The sequence below is a fragment of the Octopus bimaculoides genome, chromosome 4, assembly GCF_001194135.2.
Source record: "Octopus bimaculoides isolate UCB-OBI-ISO-001 chromosome 4, ASM119413v2, whole genome shotgun sequence".
Taxonomy (NCBI): Eukaryota; Metazoa; Mollusca; class Cephalopoda; order Octopoda; family Octopodidae; genus Octopus; species Octopus bimaculoides.
Window position 1 is genome coordinate 16963228 of NC_068984.1, and position 18183 is coordinate 16981410.

The window sequence follows — 18183 nt, forward strand, 5'->3', positions numbered from 1 at the left end:
TTGACAACTGATTTACTAATTTGCAGTTCTGAATTCAAGTCCTTTTGCAGGCCTGGGAAAACATTCCTCTGTGTTCTTTATAGGGAAGATAGGATTTTCAATGGGGCATCAATGATCCAAGTAGTTACAGTGGAAGACACTTAACCAAGGTACCAAGCAGTGGAACTGAACTCAGAACCATGTGGTTGATAAACAAACTTTTTACCACATAACCATGCCTGATAAAGCAAAACAAAAAAGAAAACAAATAATAACTCATACACACAAATCTTATTTTATTTTTAAATGGTCATAATGACCATCCTCATTAAGTCATTGGTATAGTTTGGAAGACTTTTGGGATTTTCATGTAATATATTAAAAACAAGTTAGCTTGGTAGAATTCACTTCTCTCACAGTTATTCACAACAGCAAATTTATAAAAAAGGTTCATCGATTCATTGTATGTTTGTTATTGCATGTTAGCATAGGTGAAATTAATATATTGTTGAAGCTGACAATTTTTGATGAGAAATTAGAATATCATTGCTTTGTAGATTACTATTTCAGAGAAGCAGAGATATAAAAACATACACACTTCATCATCATCATTTTAATGTCCTCTCTTGTATTCTCACATGGGTCGGATGGAATTTGTTGATAATTTTCCCTTGTCACCAGTTTCCAAGCAAGCCGATATTTCCCCATGACCAGACATATTTTCACAGGGAGTGGTTGGCGTTAGGAAGAGCATCCAGCTGTAGAAACTCTGCCAGATCAGATTGGAGCCTGGTGCAGCCATCCGGTTCACCAGTCCTCAGTCAAATCGTCCAACCCATGCTAGCATGGAAAGCGGACGTTAAATGATGATGATGATGATTGGAAACAATGAACACTGCTTGTATGATGGTGACACTCATTTACAACAATCACAATTCATATACATATGCATATACATTAAGAAAGGCATCTAGCTGTGGAAATAATCCAGGCTGGATCCATCACTGATATTTTAATTATTTTTTTTTAACTAAACAGTTTGAAACTTGGTATGCTGGTGCAATTTCTCGCACTGAACACGGTTTACTTTCAACATTTTTGAGAAAATTTCATATTTTAAAAGTTATTTCATGTTGAAGTTGTCATATTTGGATAATTTTAACCAATCAACAATGTGTATTCAGTTGAAGAAAGCTACTGCTGTTTGTGATAGTAATCGAAGAGGAACAACTTCCAGGTCATCTCCACTAAATGTCACCACTCTGCTCTATTTGTATGTCAAGCGAAGGGAAAGTGTTGCTCCTTGGTCATAGCTGACACAAAAGAGAAGCTTTTGGCCACAAGAAAGACGATGCCACCTTTATCTATTCTTTACTCTTTTCCTCTCTACTGGCAGACAGCCACTTATACACTATCAACTACCAAACAGTGAATGAACTTGTCACTACCACTACAACTACTACATCTCTAACTACATGACAGACAAACAAATAACTATATGTAAATAATATTTCTTCCTTCTTGGTGTTGATTCTTTGATGTTTACTGGTTACTCCAATGCGAGAACCCCCAAAAAATAAAAGCGTGTAATATGCAACACAGGCAGTAGCTTTCTTCAACAACTTTAAACATGAAATAACTTCTAAAACATGAAATTTTGTCAAAAATGTTGAAAGTAAACCATGTTCAGCATGAGATATTACACCAGTATACGAAGTTTCAAACTGTTTAATTAAAGAAAAATCTGTGATCAAAACTGAACAGATCCATAACGCCGAAGCTCGATGCAGTCCTCTGGTTTGCCAGCTCATGTTGAACAGTTCAATCCATGCCACAATGGAAGACATGTTAAAAAGATGCTTGCTCAAGGTTCTGCATAGTGAGACAGAACTTGAAGTATGTAACTGGAAAGTGAACATCTCAACCACACAGCTATACCCACAAAAACTTTTAGTGCCCCCCCCCCACTGCTGGTGGCATGTAAAAAGCACCATACAAGCATGGTTGATGCCAGTGCCACATGACTAGCCTCTGTGCCGGTGGCACGTAAAAAGCACCCACTACACCCTCAGAGTAGTTGGCATTAGGAAAGGTATCCAGCTGTAGAAACCTTGCCAGATCAGACTGGAGCCTGGTGCAGCCTCCTGGCTTGCCAGTCCTCAGTCAAACCGTCCAACCCATGCCAGCATGGAAAAACAGACGCTAAATGATGATGATGGAGATTGGAGGTTGTAACTTTCATGCCTTTGCAATAGAAGATAAGCAAAGTTAAATATGAACCCATTTTGCTTGGAACTTATCTCCATTTTATGACACTTGCTTGAGTAATCAACCCTTTAAGTATATCTCTTATCTTGCTTCCGTCATTAGACTGTGGCCATGCTGGAGCACTGCCTTGAAGAATTTTTAGTCAAAGGAATTGACCCAGTACTTTCTTTCTTTTTTTGCTAAATCTGGTACTTATTCTATGGGTCTCTTTTGCTGAACCTCCAAGTAATGGGGACTTAAATACACTAACACTTGTTGTCAAGAAGTGGTAGGGGACAAACACACACACATATATATTTATATACAACAGGCTTCTTTCAGTTTCCATCAACTAAATCCACTCACAAGGCTTTGGTTTGCCTGAGGCTATAGTAGAAGACACTTGCCCTAGGTGCCACATAGCAGGACTGAACCTAGAGCCATGTGGTTGGGAAGCTAGCTTCTTATCATGTGGCCATGCCTAACTAATATTGAGAATGCTATGGACACTATGAAATTTGTGAAAATTAGCATTTCAGAATTGAAATTTTTATACTTTTCAAACATTCATATGACAATCAGATTCTCCAGGCCTACTTTGTTCATCACATGACCAAGAAATCTCAGGTACCTGGCCCTTATCTCATGAAGCGGTTTCCTATTTACTGCAGCTTGGGTCATTACTTCATTTGATATTTTGTCTGTTTAATGGAGAAGTGATGACATGAGCTGCAGGAAACAGGAAACTGCGCTGTGAGATAAAAGAGGGGTCAAGCAACTGACATTTCTTGGTCATGTGATGAAGAAATTGGGCCTAGAGAAGAATTTAACAATGACTGAAAAGATTGAAGGGAAAAGATGCAGAGGAAGGGTGATATGGATATCAAGCTTGATGAAATGGTGAGAAAAAAAGAGGCATTAAACATCAGGAAGGGGAACTGTTACAGAAAACAAAGATTACCTATGTCCTATGTTAAATGGACATAGCATCCAAAAGAAGGAGAATGACAATCAGAAATACTAATTGATTGCTTCCATTAAAATGGTTATTGACAACATGCATACATTAAAGATTAAATTCAATTACAATTCCTCATTGTTATCAGTTTAAAATGAAGGTATTAAAAAAAACCCCATCAAGCCAAGTTTGAGTTATTTGCCCTTCTTACTATTAGAATTGTCTTACTCAAATATAGCAGCAACAATTTCAAACTAAGCATAAATCTAACATGAATTTGTTTGTTAATATAATTTCAAAAATTACTTATTTTAAATTATTTTCGTATACTAAATGAAATTAAATTTCGTATTCATGCACTCATATGTAATCTAAATAGTAATTAAAAAAAATTAGTTCCTTTCCTTTCAGGCCTTGTCAAACCACTGGTGGACGAAAGCCTCATCATTGCCACTGCCAGTTAATCTATGCTGGTTGTAGACTTATCTGTTCATGATCACCAATTACAGATGGCCAAGATTAATCACTCAAATATAGATAGTCCTATATTTGGGTGATTAAACTTCACCACTGGTACCACAAAAATTAGTTTTAGTAAATCGTCCTTTCACATACTAGGAGAGTCTTTTTTTTTTAGTAATTTTATTAAAAAAATATATTTGATTTTTTTTTATTATTTTACAATTCACTTTACAGATCCAGAACCATATCGCAATTCTTTTTCAAATTGTTCTGCAGTAAATGTTCCATCTAAACGTTCACAGTCAGGATTGAACACTGAGTATGCACTGGGACCAGTTTTCTTTTTGGAACCAGTATTAGTATTTTTGTAAATAAAAATAAAAGCTGATACAATAAAATAAACAGCTCCAAATCCGATTTCAACAAAGAATCCCCATAAAATTAGCCACAGAATTATTTTGAGAATAAACAAAGCCCTTGAGATGGTTACATTTGTGGGGGGTTCTGCTTTCAGTTCAGATACAATATTTTCTTCATCATCTTCCAGTGGGATTGTAGACATGCTATTTTCATCAAGTGGTTTAGGAGGAAGGATCTGAAATGAAAATAAGTATTGAATTTTTAATTTAGAATTCTGTCTTCTCACCTCAAAGGCAAATGAGGATCAAAAGCATGGAACAACACTTGCAGAACTATGGAATAAAAAGCACTAGGAATAGTAGTATTGCCTGACACAGTAAATAAATGTAAAATAATAGACATTAACCTAAAGGGGTTAGAATTTACTAAGAAATAAAAATAGCCAAAAACTAATTTGGTGAATCTATATCATGGACAAATAGCTATTACAGTATATGTAATTTTAATAATTCTCCAAATGTGGTACATTTTCTATTGAATAATTAATCTGGATACTAAATTATCTGTCTCTACTGATTTAAAGTAGATAGATCTCTGATGTGTTTGACAATGGGGATTCAGTTGTTCAGTCAACTAATTTATATCTTTCAGATAATTCTCAAGCAATAACAGCACAAGATTGAACCTTTGATTTATAAGTATAATAGGCTTCAGCACAGTTTCTTTCTATCCAATTTCACTCCCAAGACTTGAGTTGACCTTAGGCTATAGTAAAAGAAACACTTGCTCAAGATATCTCATAGCACTCATGGTTATGATGCAAACTTCTTAATCAAATAAACATTCGATTGTATTCAGTATTTAGTTGATGTTGTATGTGGGTCTTAACTAGCCAGTTAGTAGGAAGGTAGTCCCAAAGTGAGATTATCTACCCATTGCAGTTGTATGTCAGGGACTGAAGAGAATTCTGTTCTTTGTGGAAGATAGCTGAGACCTTGATCCTGATTGCACTGGGTCATACTACCACAAGCTGTCCATATGATTATCTGTAGTGTCAGATTACGAGGGTGAGTCAAAAAGTAATGCCATTTTGTTTAGAACAGGTATAATTACCAACACAGGAATATGTATCATACATCAAAATGAAGCTGGTCCTCTGTGGATCACATACCTACTTCTCAACATAGTCACCATTTCTCTCAATAGCAATGTTCCACCTTTGAATGAGAGCATGTATCCTTGCCCCGTAAAATTCTGTTGACTGTTTTTTGAGCCACTTCTTCACTACAGTTTTCACTTCCTCGTCACTGGAATAATGTTTGCCTCTCAAACCCTCTTTCATGGGGCCGAAGAGATGATAGTTCAGTGACGAGGAAGTGAAAACTGTAGTGAAGAAGTGGCTCAGAGAACAGAATTTTACGGGACAGGGATATTTATTTACTGACAGCAAGCCACAGCAGAGAATCAGGCCCCTGAACTCACAAGGGCTCCGAGAAACAGCCCAGTATAATCAGGCTTTATGATGGCACCGGTTACTGCTTTTATAGTGTTCATTTTTCAGGTATCGTTTGTCAAGAAAGGTTTGAAGGCGAAGGTAAAGAATACGCACACCCGGTGTTTAGGGTTACTCCGAAAACGGGTGGTGTGCGTATTCTTTACTTCCGCTGGTTTGAATATCTTGATTATCTCTGCTCAATGTTATCGCCAATTCAATCACTTTGTTGGATTGGTAGACTATGCCTATGTCGTCTGTTGTGTTCAAATTTAAGGGATTTTACTTCAGAAATATCACTGCCCAGGATCATCACGTTGTTGTGCGAAGTTCCTCAGTGACCCCATAGGCGAAGTCATCTACGATTCAGTCATGCTGAACCGATAGAAAAGAAGTGAAAACGAAGAGGGATTCAAACCTGAGTCCCAGCGAGGACATCAGTCCTACTCCTGAATTCATATCGTCAAAAAACCACGAGTCAATGAAGAGTCTATTCGGTTCCTCGACTTGCTAGGAATAGCAGTCTATCTCAAAACTCAATACGTTGTGTTAACAATGTAAGGGCAGGTTGGATAATGCAGTCGAAGATAAATTAAATAAGATGATTACGGCTAGAATACCTTTGAATCATAGTTCTGTGAGCAGGATTGACTTAGAGCACCAACTATAGAAGTGGAGCTTCAGTTTTGTTGACAAAGCAAAACAGGGAGAAAAAATGCGCTAAAACACACAAAAATCACTTCCAATTTATTAAACACAAAGAAAGAAGGGCCAGAAATTAAGGTTAAATACATTTTAGCGACTTGAAATTTTGGGTGTCACCTTTTATGTTTTCCTTTATATATATATATATATATATATATATATATATTGCCACAACCACAACTTCAGCAGGTTTTCAAATATTGAAAAAGGAGTATATTTGGTTATATATATTATAAAAGGAGTGATGCAAAAACCGTTTATGTCATTATGGGAAGAAGGATAAAACCTGATAAAAATAATATGTACTTTAACCGGAAAAAAAATCATTTTACTTAAATACTTTTTAATTTAAAACATCTCTTTCTTCTCCAACAAAACACAAGACACTTATAATTAAAATAAAAGCCGGAAATCTTTACTAAATGATTTCTGTTTAGTAAAATACTCACTGTATTCCGAAATGCAACAAAACGTCTAGAAAGAGTGGTCGTACTGTCAAGAAGTGGATTTGTTTTGGTTTTTTCGTTTCTGAACTTAACCAGCCGCTCTTCGATCGATAGTTGTTCCATTTAAAGTTGTTGATGTCTGTTATAGAGTGATATTTCTATGTTCAGCTGCATAACCAAAGAATTTCGTTTACCTCAGCTAAATAATCCTCTTGGTGACTAGTTAAATGTGGAAAAAGAAAATCAAAAAATCAAAATCAGAACGAGATTTTCAACAGAAACGGTAACCTAAAGTTTCAACTCTTCACAACCTTTCAGGCAATGACGTGTCTTAAAATTACGGAGGAAACCTGTGGTTGTCTGACCTACTAAAAATAGCAGCCAAATAATCACTAAAATCACAGCCTACAGTAAAAAAAAAGTACATGTTGGTCACAGTAGATTTGGATACCAAAAAGATGGGATGACCAGGGCTTTAATCATGGGTTTACAATCAAAGTTGACCTGGAGTTAAATAATAACTTTATTTAATCAATAGATACTCAATAATAAATTGTTATAGTATTTTATTGCTTATACTTCCTGTGGTTTCAATTTTTAGTGCTAAATAAAACTGACATACGCTACTAAATATAAATGAAGGCAATCTAATTAAGGATGTTTTACCACATAGCTTTTAAAGGTACACTGATCCATTAACGTGAGAGTTCTTGGTAAGGAGGCAGGGTAGATAACTCAGGTGTTGTTGTTTAGCCCTAGGTCAGCTCTTTCCAGGAGCCCTATAATCAAAGGTATTCAGCCGTACCAATCACGATTTTTTTTTTGCATATATATAATTAACCATTAAAATTTTTCATTGTGATCGTTTATTGAAAGAAAAAAAAAAAAGACGATAGGGTATAATTTGAGAGAGCTATGACTGCTATTTCTAGCAGATCTGGTGATCCAGTAGAGGCTGATACAGAGGGATAATTCAGTTTGTTTAGTTACGTCACCGTAGCGACTCACACTACCGATTCAAACATTTTAAGCAAAACCGAACTTTTTTTTGGTCGATACCAATTCTTTCCTATCTATTCATTTTAAAACATTGTCATAATGGAAAATGACACAACAACGGAAGAATCAAAAGATATACATGTTAAATAACAGTTTCCTACGGGTCTTTTTGATCTCTATTATTGTCAATTGTTGCTACTACTATCACCATGGAAGCTAACTTTTTCAAGTTATTCCTCGCTAGTGTATCGTAATGCAAGCATTTGGCATCACCAATACAACTCTGCCAAACGGTATTTATCGTTTTCTGTTATCACAATTTATTGGAAATATCAGCTATTACAACTCCAATCTTTGAAAGTGCTAAATTTTATTTTATTTTACTCGTCTATTTTTGAAATGTTATATTTATATTACAATCTGTAGTCGGCTTTTTTTTTTGGCTTCTTATTTAATTGAATATCATGGAGAATACATCGCATAATAAGCCTTCTAGGCTTCGGATTAAACTTATTACGATGGGAGAGACAGAAGTTGGTAAAAGTTGTGTAGTAAAACGTTATTGTGAAAGAAGGTTCGTACATAAATATTTAACGACGATCGGAATTGATTATGGTGTGACTAAAGTGCAAATTAAAAATCGGGATGTTCGCTTGAATATATTTGATATGGCAGGGCATCCGATGTTTTATGAAGTGCGCAACGAATTTTATAGAGATGCTCAGGGAGCATTATTAGTGTTTGATTTGTCTAGAAGGTGTACATTTGAGTGCCTTGATCAATGGCTAATAGAAATGAAGAATGAAATGACCAATACGAAAGATGTGAACAATATGGTTGTATGCGTATGTGGAAACAAAGTTGATAAAAGACGAGTTGTAAATGAGTTAGAAGGACGTTTATGGGCCGACTCTCACGGCTTTCATTATTTTGAAACTTCTGCACAAACCGGAGAAGGCATTATTGAAATGTTCAATACTCTTTTAGGAGATATAGTTGCCACTATTGAGAATGGAGGTACTAAAATTCCTTTGGATACCCAATTGGGTTTCACAAAAGATCAAGTGGACTTGATACATCGTTTAAAGAATGCTAAATATGACCATGAACAACTCGGTGTGCATCCGAATGCAGTAAAAGAAGATATCAACAAAGCTTATCGCCGATTAGCCGTACTTCTTCATCCCGATAAAAACATTGCCCCTGGTAGTGAAGAAGCCTTTAAAATACTGGTAGCTGCTCGTTCATCAATGTTAAAACGTTGTCTATAGAAATGGAATATTAGTAAGTTGGATGTGTTCTTCATCACCCCCACCGTCTTCGAAATGTCAAAGATATACCAAATGTCAAACAACGTTTTCGTCGTCATAAATGAATAAAAATAATGTATTCTATAATTTATTCACAGTTTGTCCAAAATATCTATCTTCTGTTGATCTGAAACCTTTGTAAACCAAAATGCTGCCTATTTATGCATGGTGCCTGATACCAACTTTTTAAATAATTTTTACATCAATATCTTGAGTGCGTGTGTTGTGAACGACGAGTTTAACGTAACCAACTGAAATTAACTTTTCCATTTTTTGATGTTTCTTTTAGGTGGGAAACTTATGTCCATCAAATTATTTTATTTGGTTGTTACCTTTTTTTTAAAATATCACAAACCTCCTTGAGAAAATGAATCCCTTTTCTTCATCGGTCCTATTAAAACAACTTTTCACTTCTTTGTGCCATAGCCATTAAAATGAAAGTGAATTAATCAAATTATTTGGAGATCAATATCCCTTCTACCCTAAATCACATTTGATAAGTTATACCTATAAAAGTCAATTAAAGATAGTAATTACTTGAAAGCCCATCGCTGTTTAAGAACGAAACACCGAAATTCAGAAAACACAATTAGTACGTATAATTGTGTATGTATTTGTAATGAGCTGAATACAGCTTCTTGCATTCAGTGAGTCTTTAGGTATTGTAATTTTCAGGTATACACAAAGGAGCCTGATTGTGTATTACTGGTATTGACAGTAATATATATCCATGACAGTTTTACTGCTAGTGATCCTTAAACATCTGAAAGACGAACTTAATTCAAATGCAAGTTCAATTGAAAATCGTGAAGCAAAAACTATGCGATCTTTTGTAAAACAACCGAAAATTGCGAATGAAAAAAAAAAAAAATGATGTGAGGGGAGCAGAGAGGTATTGTGTCAGAATATGGTTCTTATATGCCTGTCCCAAACATCTCTCACAAAGCTGACTTGACAATTTTTTATCATTTCAAGATAAAGTATCGATATTTTTCTGAAGAAACTGACCAAATTATGAGTCGTCTCAAACTTACGGTTTAGAATTAGTAGTCCAGCAAACAATATTTCTATTAAACCAAATATATTGTTTTAATTTAATGGTTATCATTCCAGGGTTATTGGATGGAAGAAATACCGTTGAACATGTGTTATTTAATTCAATCCAGCTGGGGTCTTATTTTATCTTTTATCCTTCCAAGGTTGATAAAATAGTACTAGTAATGTTCTGGGATCACTTTTTTTTTTTTTTGCTATACCAATTCATTACAAATTTACACTCCTTGTGCATCATCATCATCACGTCTACTTTTCCATACTTGCATTGGTCATATGAAATGCATTGAAGCAGATTTTCTATGGCGAGATGCCCGTCTTGTTACCAACCCTCACCTGTTTCCATTGATTATACTTACCTATTGTTTTTGCCACAAATGAAGTTCCTGTTATTAGTTTCTCCAATCTTGTAGAATTTGCTTTCCATAATATTTATATTCCAATGATGAAATTGTTCTACTTTATAAATTGTGTTTGTAAATTGCTATAAATCTTTGAAACAGATGAAACAGTAACTGATGATGTTTAGGAAGATTTAGCTATGTTAATATTGGCTTAATGAAAAAGTTATCAATTTATGTGTGCATGTGTTGCTTTTCAAGTTTTTGTTTTTTTTTGTAACCAAATTCTTCTTTTGAGTATTTACTATTTCATTGCTCTATCTCTTGTATTTACAATCATTATGAAGACATCTCAAGGCAGCAAGCTGGCAGAATCATTAGCACACCGGGTGAAATGCTTAGTGGTAAGAGAGGAGCACTAAACTTCTTTCCTATACTGCTATTCTAGGACATAAATAGGCATCAGGCGAAGAAACTGTGTGATTAAGACCATGTAGTTCAAAGTTTGATCTTGTTGTGTATCACCTCAAGCCAGTGCCCTAGGACAAGATCCACAGCTTCTGCGGCCGAGTGAATATAGATAAATTTGTTAATTTCTTTATCCTTATTTTTATTATACTTGGCTCTTCATTGTCATATGTCTGAAAAGCAGTAAAATTTATTCAAATTTCAAAAATGGTAAATGAAAGTTGTAGAGGAAGAGAAGGGCTACAAAAAAAAAAAACATAAAACACTATGATAGAATTTTTTTTCGTGTTAATTCGAATGACATTGAAACAAAGATTAAAATAAATGGAAAGAACAAAAGCATTTATCTGACAACCCAATGTTTAGTGTTTCATGTCAGTTGTAAGACATTGACTAGAAGCACTAAGCTTTACATTCAGGAGGCTATTTTATAGTTACACTTCCTAGACAAATCAGTCAGCTGTAAGAATCTGCTTCATTGGTCCTGCCAACTTTACCAGTTATATGTACATAATTAACAGATATTCAACAAACACAGACCTTGATTATTCTTTGATATTAAATGCCCCCCCCCCACTCAATTTTTAAAACCAGATTATTCTAGAATGCCTTGATTATGGAGGTACTTCCTAGATTTAAAAAGCATTTCATTCTTTAAAAGTAAAAGATAGAATATTTTATATTGTGATAACCATTTAAAAAGCTCATAATGTACTTCAAAGTTTGATCTTGTGTATCACCTCAAAACCAGTGTCCTGGGGCAAAATCCACAGCTTCTGTGGCCGAGTGAAACAAAATCCTGAAATACCGTGATCTGTCGCCCAACTACATTTTCCATCCTGTGGCGTCCGAGACGTTTGATGGGCTCGGACCACTAACTGCGAGATTCCTGTTTTCACTGGCAACTCGCCTAGCAGAGGTAACTGGTGGGCCTTATTGAAGGCGCTTGGCTGTTCAAGTGCATCAGCCTCGCTATCACCCGTGGCAACGCTGCAAGCATGTTGCTATGCCTCAATATCCATTTGACAGGTTTCCCAGCGCCCCCAACTTTTCAACCCAAAGTGGTGAATTGTTTTTCTTTTTCTTTTTAATTTTAAAAAATTGTGTTCTCTGTTTTGTCCAATTTTCTAATTTAATTTTGTAAAACGGTAAACACTGTGAAGGCAATAAACTTTAGATATGAACCAGTAGTTCCCAACCTTTTCAAAGTGATTCCCAACCCTTTTATTTAAATGACTTTTCCCATGGACCCCTTTTAATATGCTTATCCTTATGTATATATAGGTATATGAAATTTTGAATTTAGTTCACGGACCCCCAGTACTAACTTTGCGGACCCCAGGTTGGGAACCACTGAGATAAACCAATGTTTTGTGAGTAAAATTTGCTTGTATATTTGTGTATACCGGTGTAAAGACCTTGTATAGTGAAGACCACTAAAGGGAAGCAATTCTCTTAAGGCCCATAAACCATGCAAATTCAGCTATAAAGAGATCAATATAATGAGTTTTAAACTAAATACTAGAGCTGATATTATGACTAAATACTTTTAAAAGTGCTGTCTTGGTGTAGCTGCAGTCTAGTGATTGGAATCAGTAAAAGAATATAGTATTATTTATATTTTTCTTTTACTTTTTAAGTATTTTATTGAAAGTATTTTATTCTACATCTGTGACCTGGTCACTGATAAACTATTCACTGTATCTCTTGGTCAAATCCCTTGTCAAGTAAGTAACATCTCCCTTCTGCAACCCAGTCACTGATACAGTTCCATTGCCTCTGTTGAAAATCAGTTGCGGGTCAGTTTTTATAAACCTTTCTGTTTTTTTTTCTTCTTTCCTTTTCATTTTCCTGTTACTCTGCAAAGAAGCTTTGCAAAAGTTACATGACAGAGCATCTGTGATAGCATTAAGAAATCTAGGATAATGTAAGATTTCGCAATAGAATGACATGACAGGATGAAAGGCAAAGTTTACCTCAGCAGAGTTTGAATTCAGACGAAATGTTGCTAAGCATTTTGCTTGGCATGCTAATGATTCAGCCAGTTCACCACCTTTCATATATATTTCATATTCATGTCAAGATATTAACAAAAGGCAATTAACTAAAACTATTTAAAAACGTTTTCCAATATTCTTTTACTGGTTTCTCTCATTGAACTGTGGCCATACTACAGCACCACTTTCAGTGCTTTTAGTTGGTTATATCAATCTCACTACTTATTTCAGTCTAATATTTTGTAAATAATTGAATAATCCCCCATAATATTATTTAAATTTCAGTTATTCAATAAACTCAATTTCAGCATGAGTTACCTAGACCATGCTGATCTAGGTAACTCCTTATTTGTTAATTAGTTCATACAGACAAAATTAAATAACTTCAACACTTTAGATTGGCAGGATTGGTAATGCTTTGAACAAAATGGCTGCAGTATTTAATTATGGGCCTTTATATTCCAAGTTTAAACACTACCAAGATCAACTATGCTTTTTACTTTTCCAAATTTGATGAAACATGATACCAGTCAAGTATTGGAGTGAGTGAAACTTCCTTGATGTGAATGAAATTACTAAGTTACTGTTGTTCTGAATATGATAAGCGACTAAGTTACTGTATATTATTAGCTTGTTAATCATCATTATCCTTTAATACATATCAAAATCTTAGATTTTTTTAAAGATAGAAATAGATTTTGTTTACTTTTATTGGAATATAAAATATTGATTTCTAAAATAGCTGCAAGGCCTCAAATTTGGGTGGAGCGTTACTGTCAATTATATCAACCCTGATATCTTACTGGTACTTATTTTATTAACCTCAGTAGGATCAAAGGTAAAGCTACTGACCATATGAAGATTCAAAATTATATACTGTAATTAATTAGGTGTGAAATATTACAATTATAGTTTTAATTAAATATTAACAATAATAGTGAATTTAAACAAGCATAATGGCAAAAGAAACCTAATGTCTCAGTCAAAGCTGTTAATGAAATTCATATTTAAAATTGTATTGGAGAAATTTTAATTTTTGTTAGAAGCCTCTTGTGATTGAATGAAAATATTTAGTAACTCTTAATGAACTGTTGGGTCATATTTGTATATATATATATATATATGTATCATAGACTACACTATTTATTTTAGATAATAAGGTGTCATTTGAAGATGTGGCTATTATTTCTAGCAGGTCCAGAGACTGTCTAGTTGCTCCCTTCAAATTTAAGGAAAATATTGATATCCAATTATAATTTTCTGTAATTTTCTGATTCACTAAGAATTCTACTGAAGATAATGGTAAACTTTCCATTTTGAAATTACAATTACTTTATATATTGGAGTGAATTAATATGGGTGTATTGATCTCAGTCTGTTAACTCTGGCAAGAATGAGTGGATGAGGTGAAATGGCTCTATTAGTAAATCAGTCTGTATCCCAGCCTGAATATGATAAAACCTTATCACCACTCAACAATATTCTACTATTATTCCATTACATTTGTGTATGATATTTTCAGTAATTCCAATAGAAAATTATCACTTGCTTTAGCTGATAACCATTAATTAATTCACCGTTATTTAATTTCCAGTTTTTAAAATTTTTATTTTATACTTTAGAAGGACAATAAAAGTATTAGTAACCGACCAAGATTAGTTACTTTACTCCTTACAAAAATAGTAATTTTCCTAAATAAAACATAATAATTGTTATTGCAGAAGCTTGGAATACAAATAGAGAAAGAAAATAGTTTCTATTTCATAAAAAATATGGACATCTTCAAAAACATATGTTCACATCCCCCACTTTATGTCATTCTTTAAGCCTCTTAATATTAACCTCCCAGAACTGCTTCATGTTGTATGACATAAACTTTACTGTCTTAAAGTGATCTAAATTAAAATGTTCCATCAGTGTTTCATGTTAATTTATATTCTAAACATCAGCTTAATACCAAAGTTATTCTGCTAAATTCTTCATTATTTTCAAAATTAATTGTAACAATGGCAGCGTATTTCATTAGAAATATAGTAACAAAAGGGGTTAAACTTTGTCTTAAATATAGTAACCTGACTCTCTTTTTTTTTCTCTTTTTTTTTTCTCTTTTTTTTTTGCAATCTCTGGTTTAATTTATTTTCTGTTGATGTTGTTAAGCCCTAAAGTCTGCTCTGATTGAGTAGGTCTATGATCAAAAAATATTCCAGCCATGACCATCCCAACTATTTGTATATATCATAGACTACACTGTCCAATGTGCCTTTGTTTATTTAAGACAGTAGGGTGTGATTTGAAAATGTAGCTATTACTTCTAGCAAGCCCAGTGACTGTTTAGAAGCTCTCCTCAAATTTAAGCAAGATTTTAATATCCAGTTATCATTTTCCTATTATTTTCCACTTCACTATCAATTTTAAAAAGTTAATAGTGAACTTTCATGTTTGAAATTGCAATTACTTTATGTATTAAAGCAAATTAACAAGAATTAATGTACCATCTAGTCATTACTCTTTTACCTGTTTCAGTCATTTGACTGTGGCCATGCTGGAGCACCGCCTTTTTAGTCGAGCAAATCGACCCCAGGACTTATTCTTTGTAAGCCTAGAACTTATTCTATCGGTCTCTTTTGCTGAACCGCTAAGTTACGGGGACATAAACACACCAGCATCAGCTGTCAAGCAATGTTGGGGGGGGACAAATACAGACACGCAAACATATATACACACCACACACACACACATACATATGTATATACATATATGCGACGGGCTTCTTTCAGTTTCCGTCTGCCAAATCCACTCACAAGGCTTTGGTCGGGCCGAGGCTATAGAAGAAGACACTTGCCCAAGGTGCCATGCAATGGGACTAAACCTGGAACCATGTGGTTCGTAAGGAGGCTACTTACCACACAGCCACTCCTACACCTATAGATTTTGTATTCATGTATTATGTCAAAGGAAAAAAAATCAACATGTCAGCCGCCATCAGTTACGGAGTGATTGACTCCAGCCATAAATCATAAATATTGGGGACTAAGTGAAGTAAAATATCTTGATTGGGAATGAAACCTGACCCAACACAGAGAACTTGCTTACACTCTACAGCCCCTCACATATATTAGAATAATTATAACAATTAATCTATCATTTGAGCTTCTTTATTTTTACATATTCTTTACATTGAAATCCTGATTGACATACCGAATTTACTTCTGTTTAAGTTGTACCCCTAATTTAGTATTAAACCTTGGTACAAAATTCTTTTCCCTTCATAGTTTTAATTTTGCCACACATATAAGTCGAACTCTAGTTTTTTCGTTTAAAATCAACTATAAAACAGTGAGGCTTATTCATGAGTAAACATAATACGTTTCCAATCTTGGTGTTGTGCAAATTTCTTGGGGAAAAAATGCAAGTCTACAAAAACTATCATTTTTTGCTTCAAATAAAATATATCAACTCTTGCAGGACAAAAATAAACGATTTGCAGTAAATGGTAATATTTTAGTGACTTTTTTTTCCATAACAAATTTATTTGTTTGTATCTTATGAGAATTCCAGCTAATCAACCAAATATGTTTTGTATTTCTTTCTAAGTTAATTATAACTTTCCGTTAATTTTTAAACTGTCAACGATCTACGAAAATTTTATATTTATATTTCTAATATTTATATTTTTGCATGAAATTAACACTTGAAATAAAAAAAAGTCTTTTTTATCAGTTTTGGTTGTTTTATTTAATTTTTCTGTATTTTTGTATGATTTAGTTATTGTCACATTCATGTATAAATGGTGTCACAATAATGGTGCTGATTGTTTTTCAGAATTCCTCCTCTGTGTTAGAGTGTTGTTCAAAGATATGGAAGATGCACCCACTTTCCCATTCGATAATGCATTAAAAAAGAAGATTTATATGTAATAAGTAAATCTTCATGGAAGAACATTCATAATTCATTTGCCTGTCATTGAGCTGTGTCTTATTGCTCTCTTTTAGTGCTGCTGCTACCAAAGTGGCCCAGTGGTTGGGGCAGCGGACTCGCGGTCATAGGATCGCGGTTTCAATTCCCAGACCGGGTGTTGTGAATGTTTATTGAGCGAAAACACCTAAAGCTCCACAAGGCTCCGGCAGGGGATGGTGGCGAACCCTGCTGTACTCTTTCACCACAACTTTCTCTCACTCTTACTTCCTGTTTCTGTTGTGCCTGTAATTCAAAAGGTCAGCCTTGTCACACTGCGTCACGCTGAATATCCCCGAGAACTACGTTAAGGGTACACGTGTCTGTGGAGTGCTCAGCCACTTGCACATTAATTTCATGAGCAGGCTGTTCTGTTGATCAGGTCAACTGGAACCCTCGACGTCGTATGCGATGGAGTGCCAACAACAACAACAACCACAGTGGCATAAACCTTATGCCATCACATCACAGATGGCTCTTGATTATCCTGTAGATGAAGGAAACATCTACACAATGTTCTGAGGAAGGACACTGGAGTAGTTTTTATTTCATTTCATAAAAGAAGGCATGAAGCCTAAGAATATTTTCTAAAAATGTACTTAGTCCAGATAACTAGTTTAACAACGTTATGCAGAGTTAAGTACCTTGTCAGAAGCAGACCACAAGTATCAGAAATAGGATTTCTTCTGCATCAGTAACAGAAAGTAAATCATCAAATGACTGAAAGTATCAAGGAGGAGATGCTGGATGTTTACTTGCAACCAATTTCAGACAAAATAGATGAATAAATAAATGGACAAGAGATAAAGATATAGATATATCTGTTGTGGGAAGTGACTAATTAATGATTATATTATCAATCCATCTTTGGCAATATGTTTTTCTCTTCTAAAGAAAGAAGTATTGATTTTTTTTCTTTGTCCATTGGCACATAAATACAGACTTATGATTATGACCGGAAAGTATTTTATATATTTCTGGTTGCTCTGCTCTTTATTGTTCATTTCCCAAACATTCAGCAACTTCAGTTACTTCATTAAGTATATCATGTCTAAAGTAATAAATTTATGTTATTGATAATAATAATAATAATAATAATAAAATTATTGTGTATGGTGCTCAGGTGCACTACAACTCATCAAAGGTGCATGTACAGTACATAGAATTATGTGCAAAAGTCAGGAAAGTGAACAGTGTATGAGTTATGATATACATGTGTGCATGTGCAAGGAGATGGGGATATCAGGTATAGTGTTGGCAAATTTCAGGACGCTTGGAGGTTTTAAAGGATGCAATGTCTCAGCAACTAACACCTGATGCAGGTAGTTTGTTCCATGCTTCAGCAACTCTGAGTGTGGAAAAATGTTTCTGAAAGTCATGGGAGCTGTGCTGTTTTCTGGCTTTGTAGGTAT

General features: G+C 34.4%; 3 protein-coding genes across 4 annotated transcripts in view; 2 read left to right on the forward strand and 1 right to left on the reverse strand.

The window, feature by feature from the left end:
- Positions 1–255: 255 nt before the first annotated feature.
- On the reverse strand, positions 256–7284 carry LOC106875196 (SAYSvFN domain-containing protein 1). The gene is made up of 2 exons (XM_014923239.2): positions 6653–7284; positions 256–4241 (listed from the first exon to the last, which is right to left on the reverse strand). The coding sequence occupies exons 1-2, from the start codon at positions 6770–6772 to the stop codon at positions 3870–3872; spliced, it is 492 nt and encodes a 163-aa protein (XP_014778725.1). The 5' UTR covers positions 6773–7284; the 3' UTR covers positions 256–3869.
- A 349-nt stretch (positions 7285–7633) lies between these two features.
- Positions 7634–18183, forward strand: part of LOC106875194 (mitochondrial nicotinamide adenine dinucleotide transporter SLC25A51) — a 67936-nt gene continuing 57386 nt past the window's right edge. Inside the window, exon 1 of one of the 2 annotated variants that reach the window (XM_052966915.1) lies at positions 7634–7941. The gene's annotated coding sequence lies outside the window, so the exon portion shown is untranslated. Of the gene's footprint in view, positions 7942–12115; positions 12194–18183 lie in introns of those variants that run through there. The other variant, XM_052966918.1, reaches the window with a different exon arrangement.
- Positions 7941–16536, forward strand: LOC106875195 (dnaJ homolog subfamily C member 27). The gene has a single exon (XM_014923237.2). The coding sequence runs from the start codon at positions 8113–8115 to the stop codon at positions 8917–8919; it is 807 nt and encodes a 268-aa protein (XP_014778723.1). The 5' UTR covers positions 7941–8112; the 3' UTR covers positions 8920–16536.

What these genes read in the sequence shown, in the direction of transcription:
- LOC106875196 (XM_014923239.2), bottom strand. Translation starts at nt 6,772, where the DNA reads ATGGAACAACTATCGATCGAAGAGCGGCTGGTTAAGTTCAGAAACGAA. An exon ending in TTGTTGCATTTCGGAATACA is followed by an intron (nt 4,242 to 6,652) that starts GTGAGTATTTTA and finishes TTTTCATTTCAG; the next exon opens with ATCCTTCCTCCTAAACCACT.
- LOC106875195 (XM_014923237.2), top strand. Translation starts at nt 8,113, where the DNA reads ATGGAGAATACATCGCATAATAAGCCTTCTAGGCTTCGGATTAAACTT.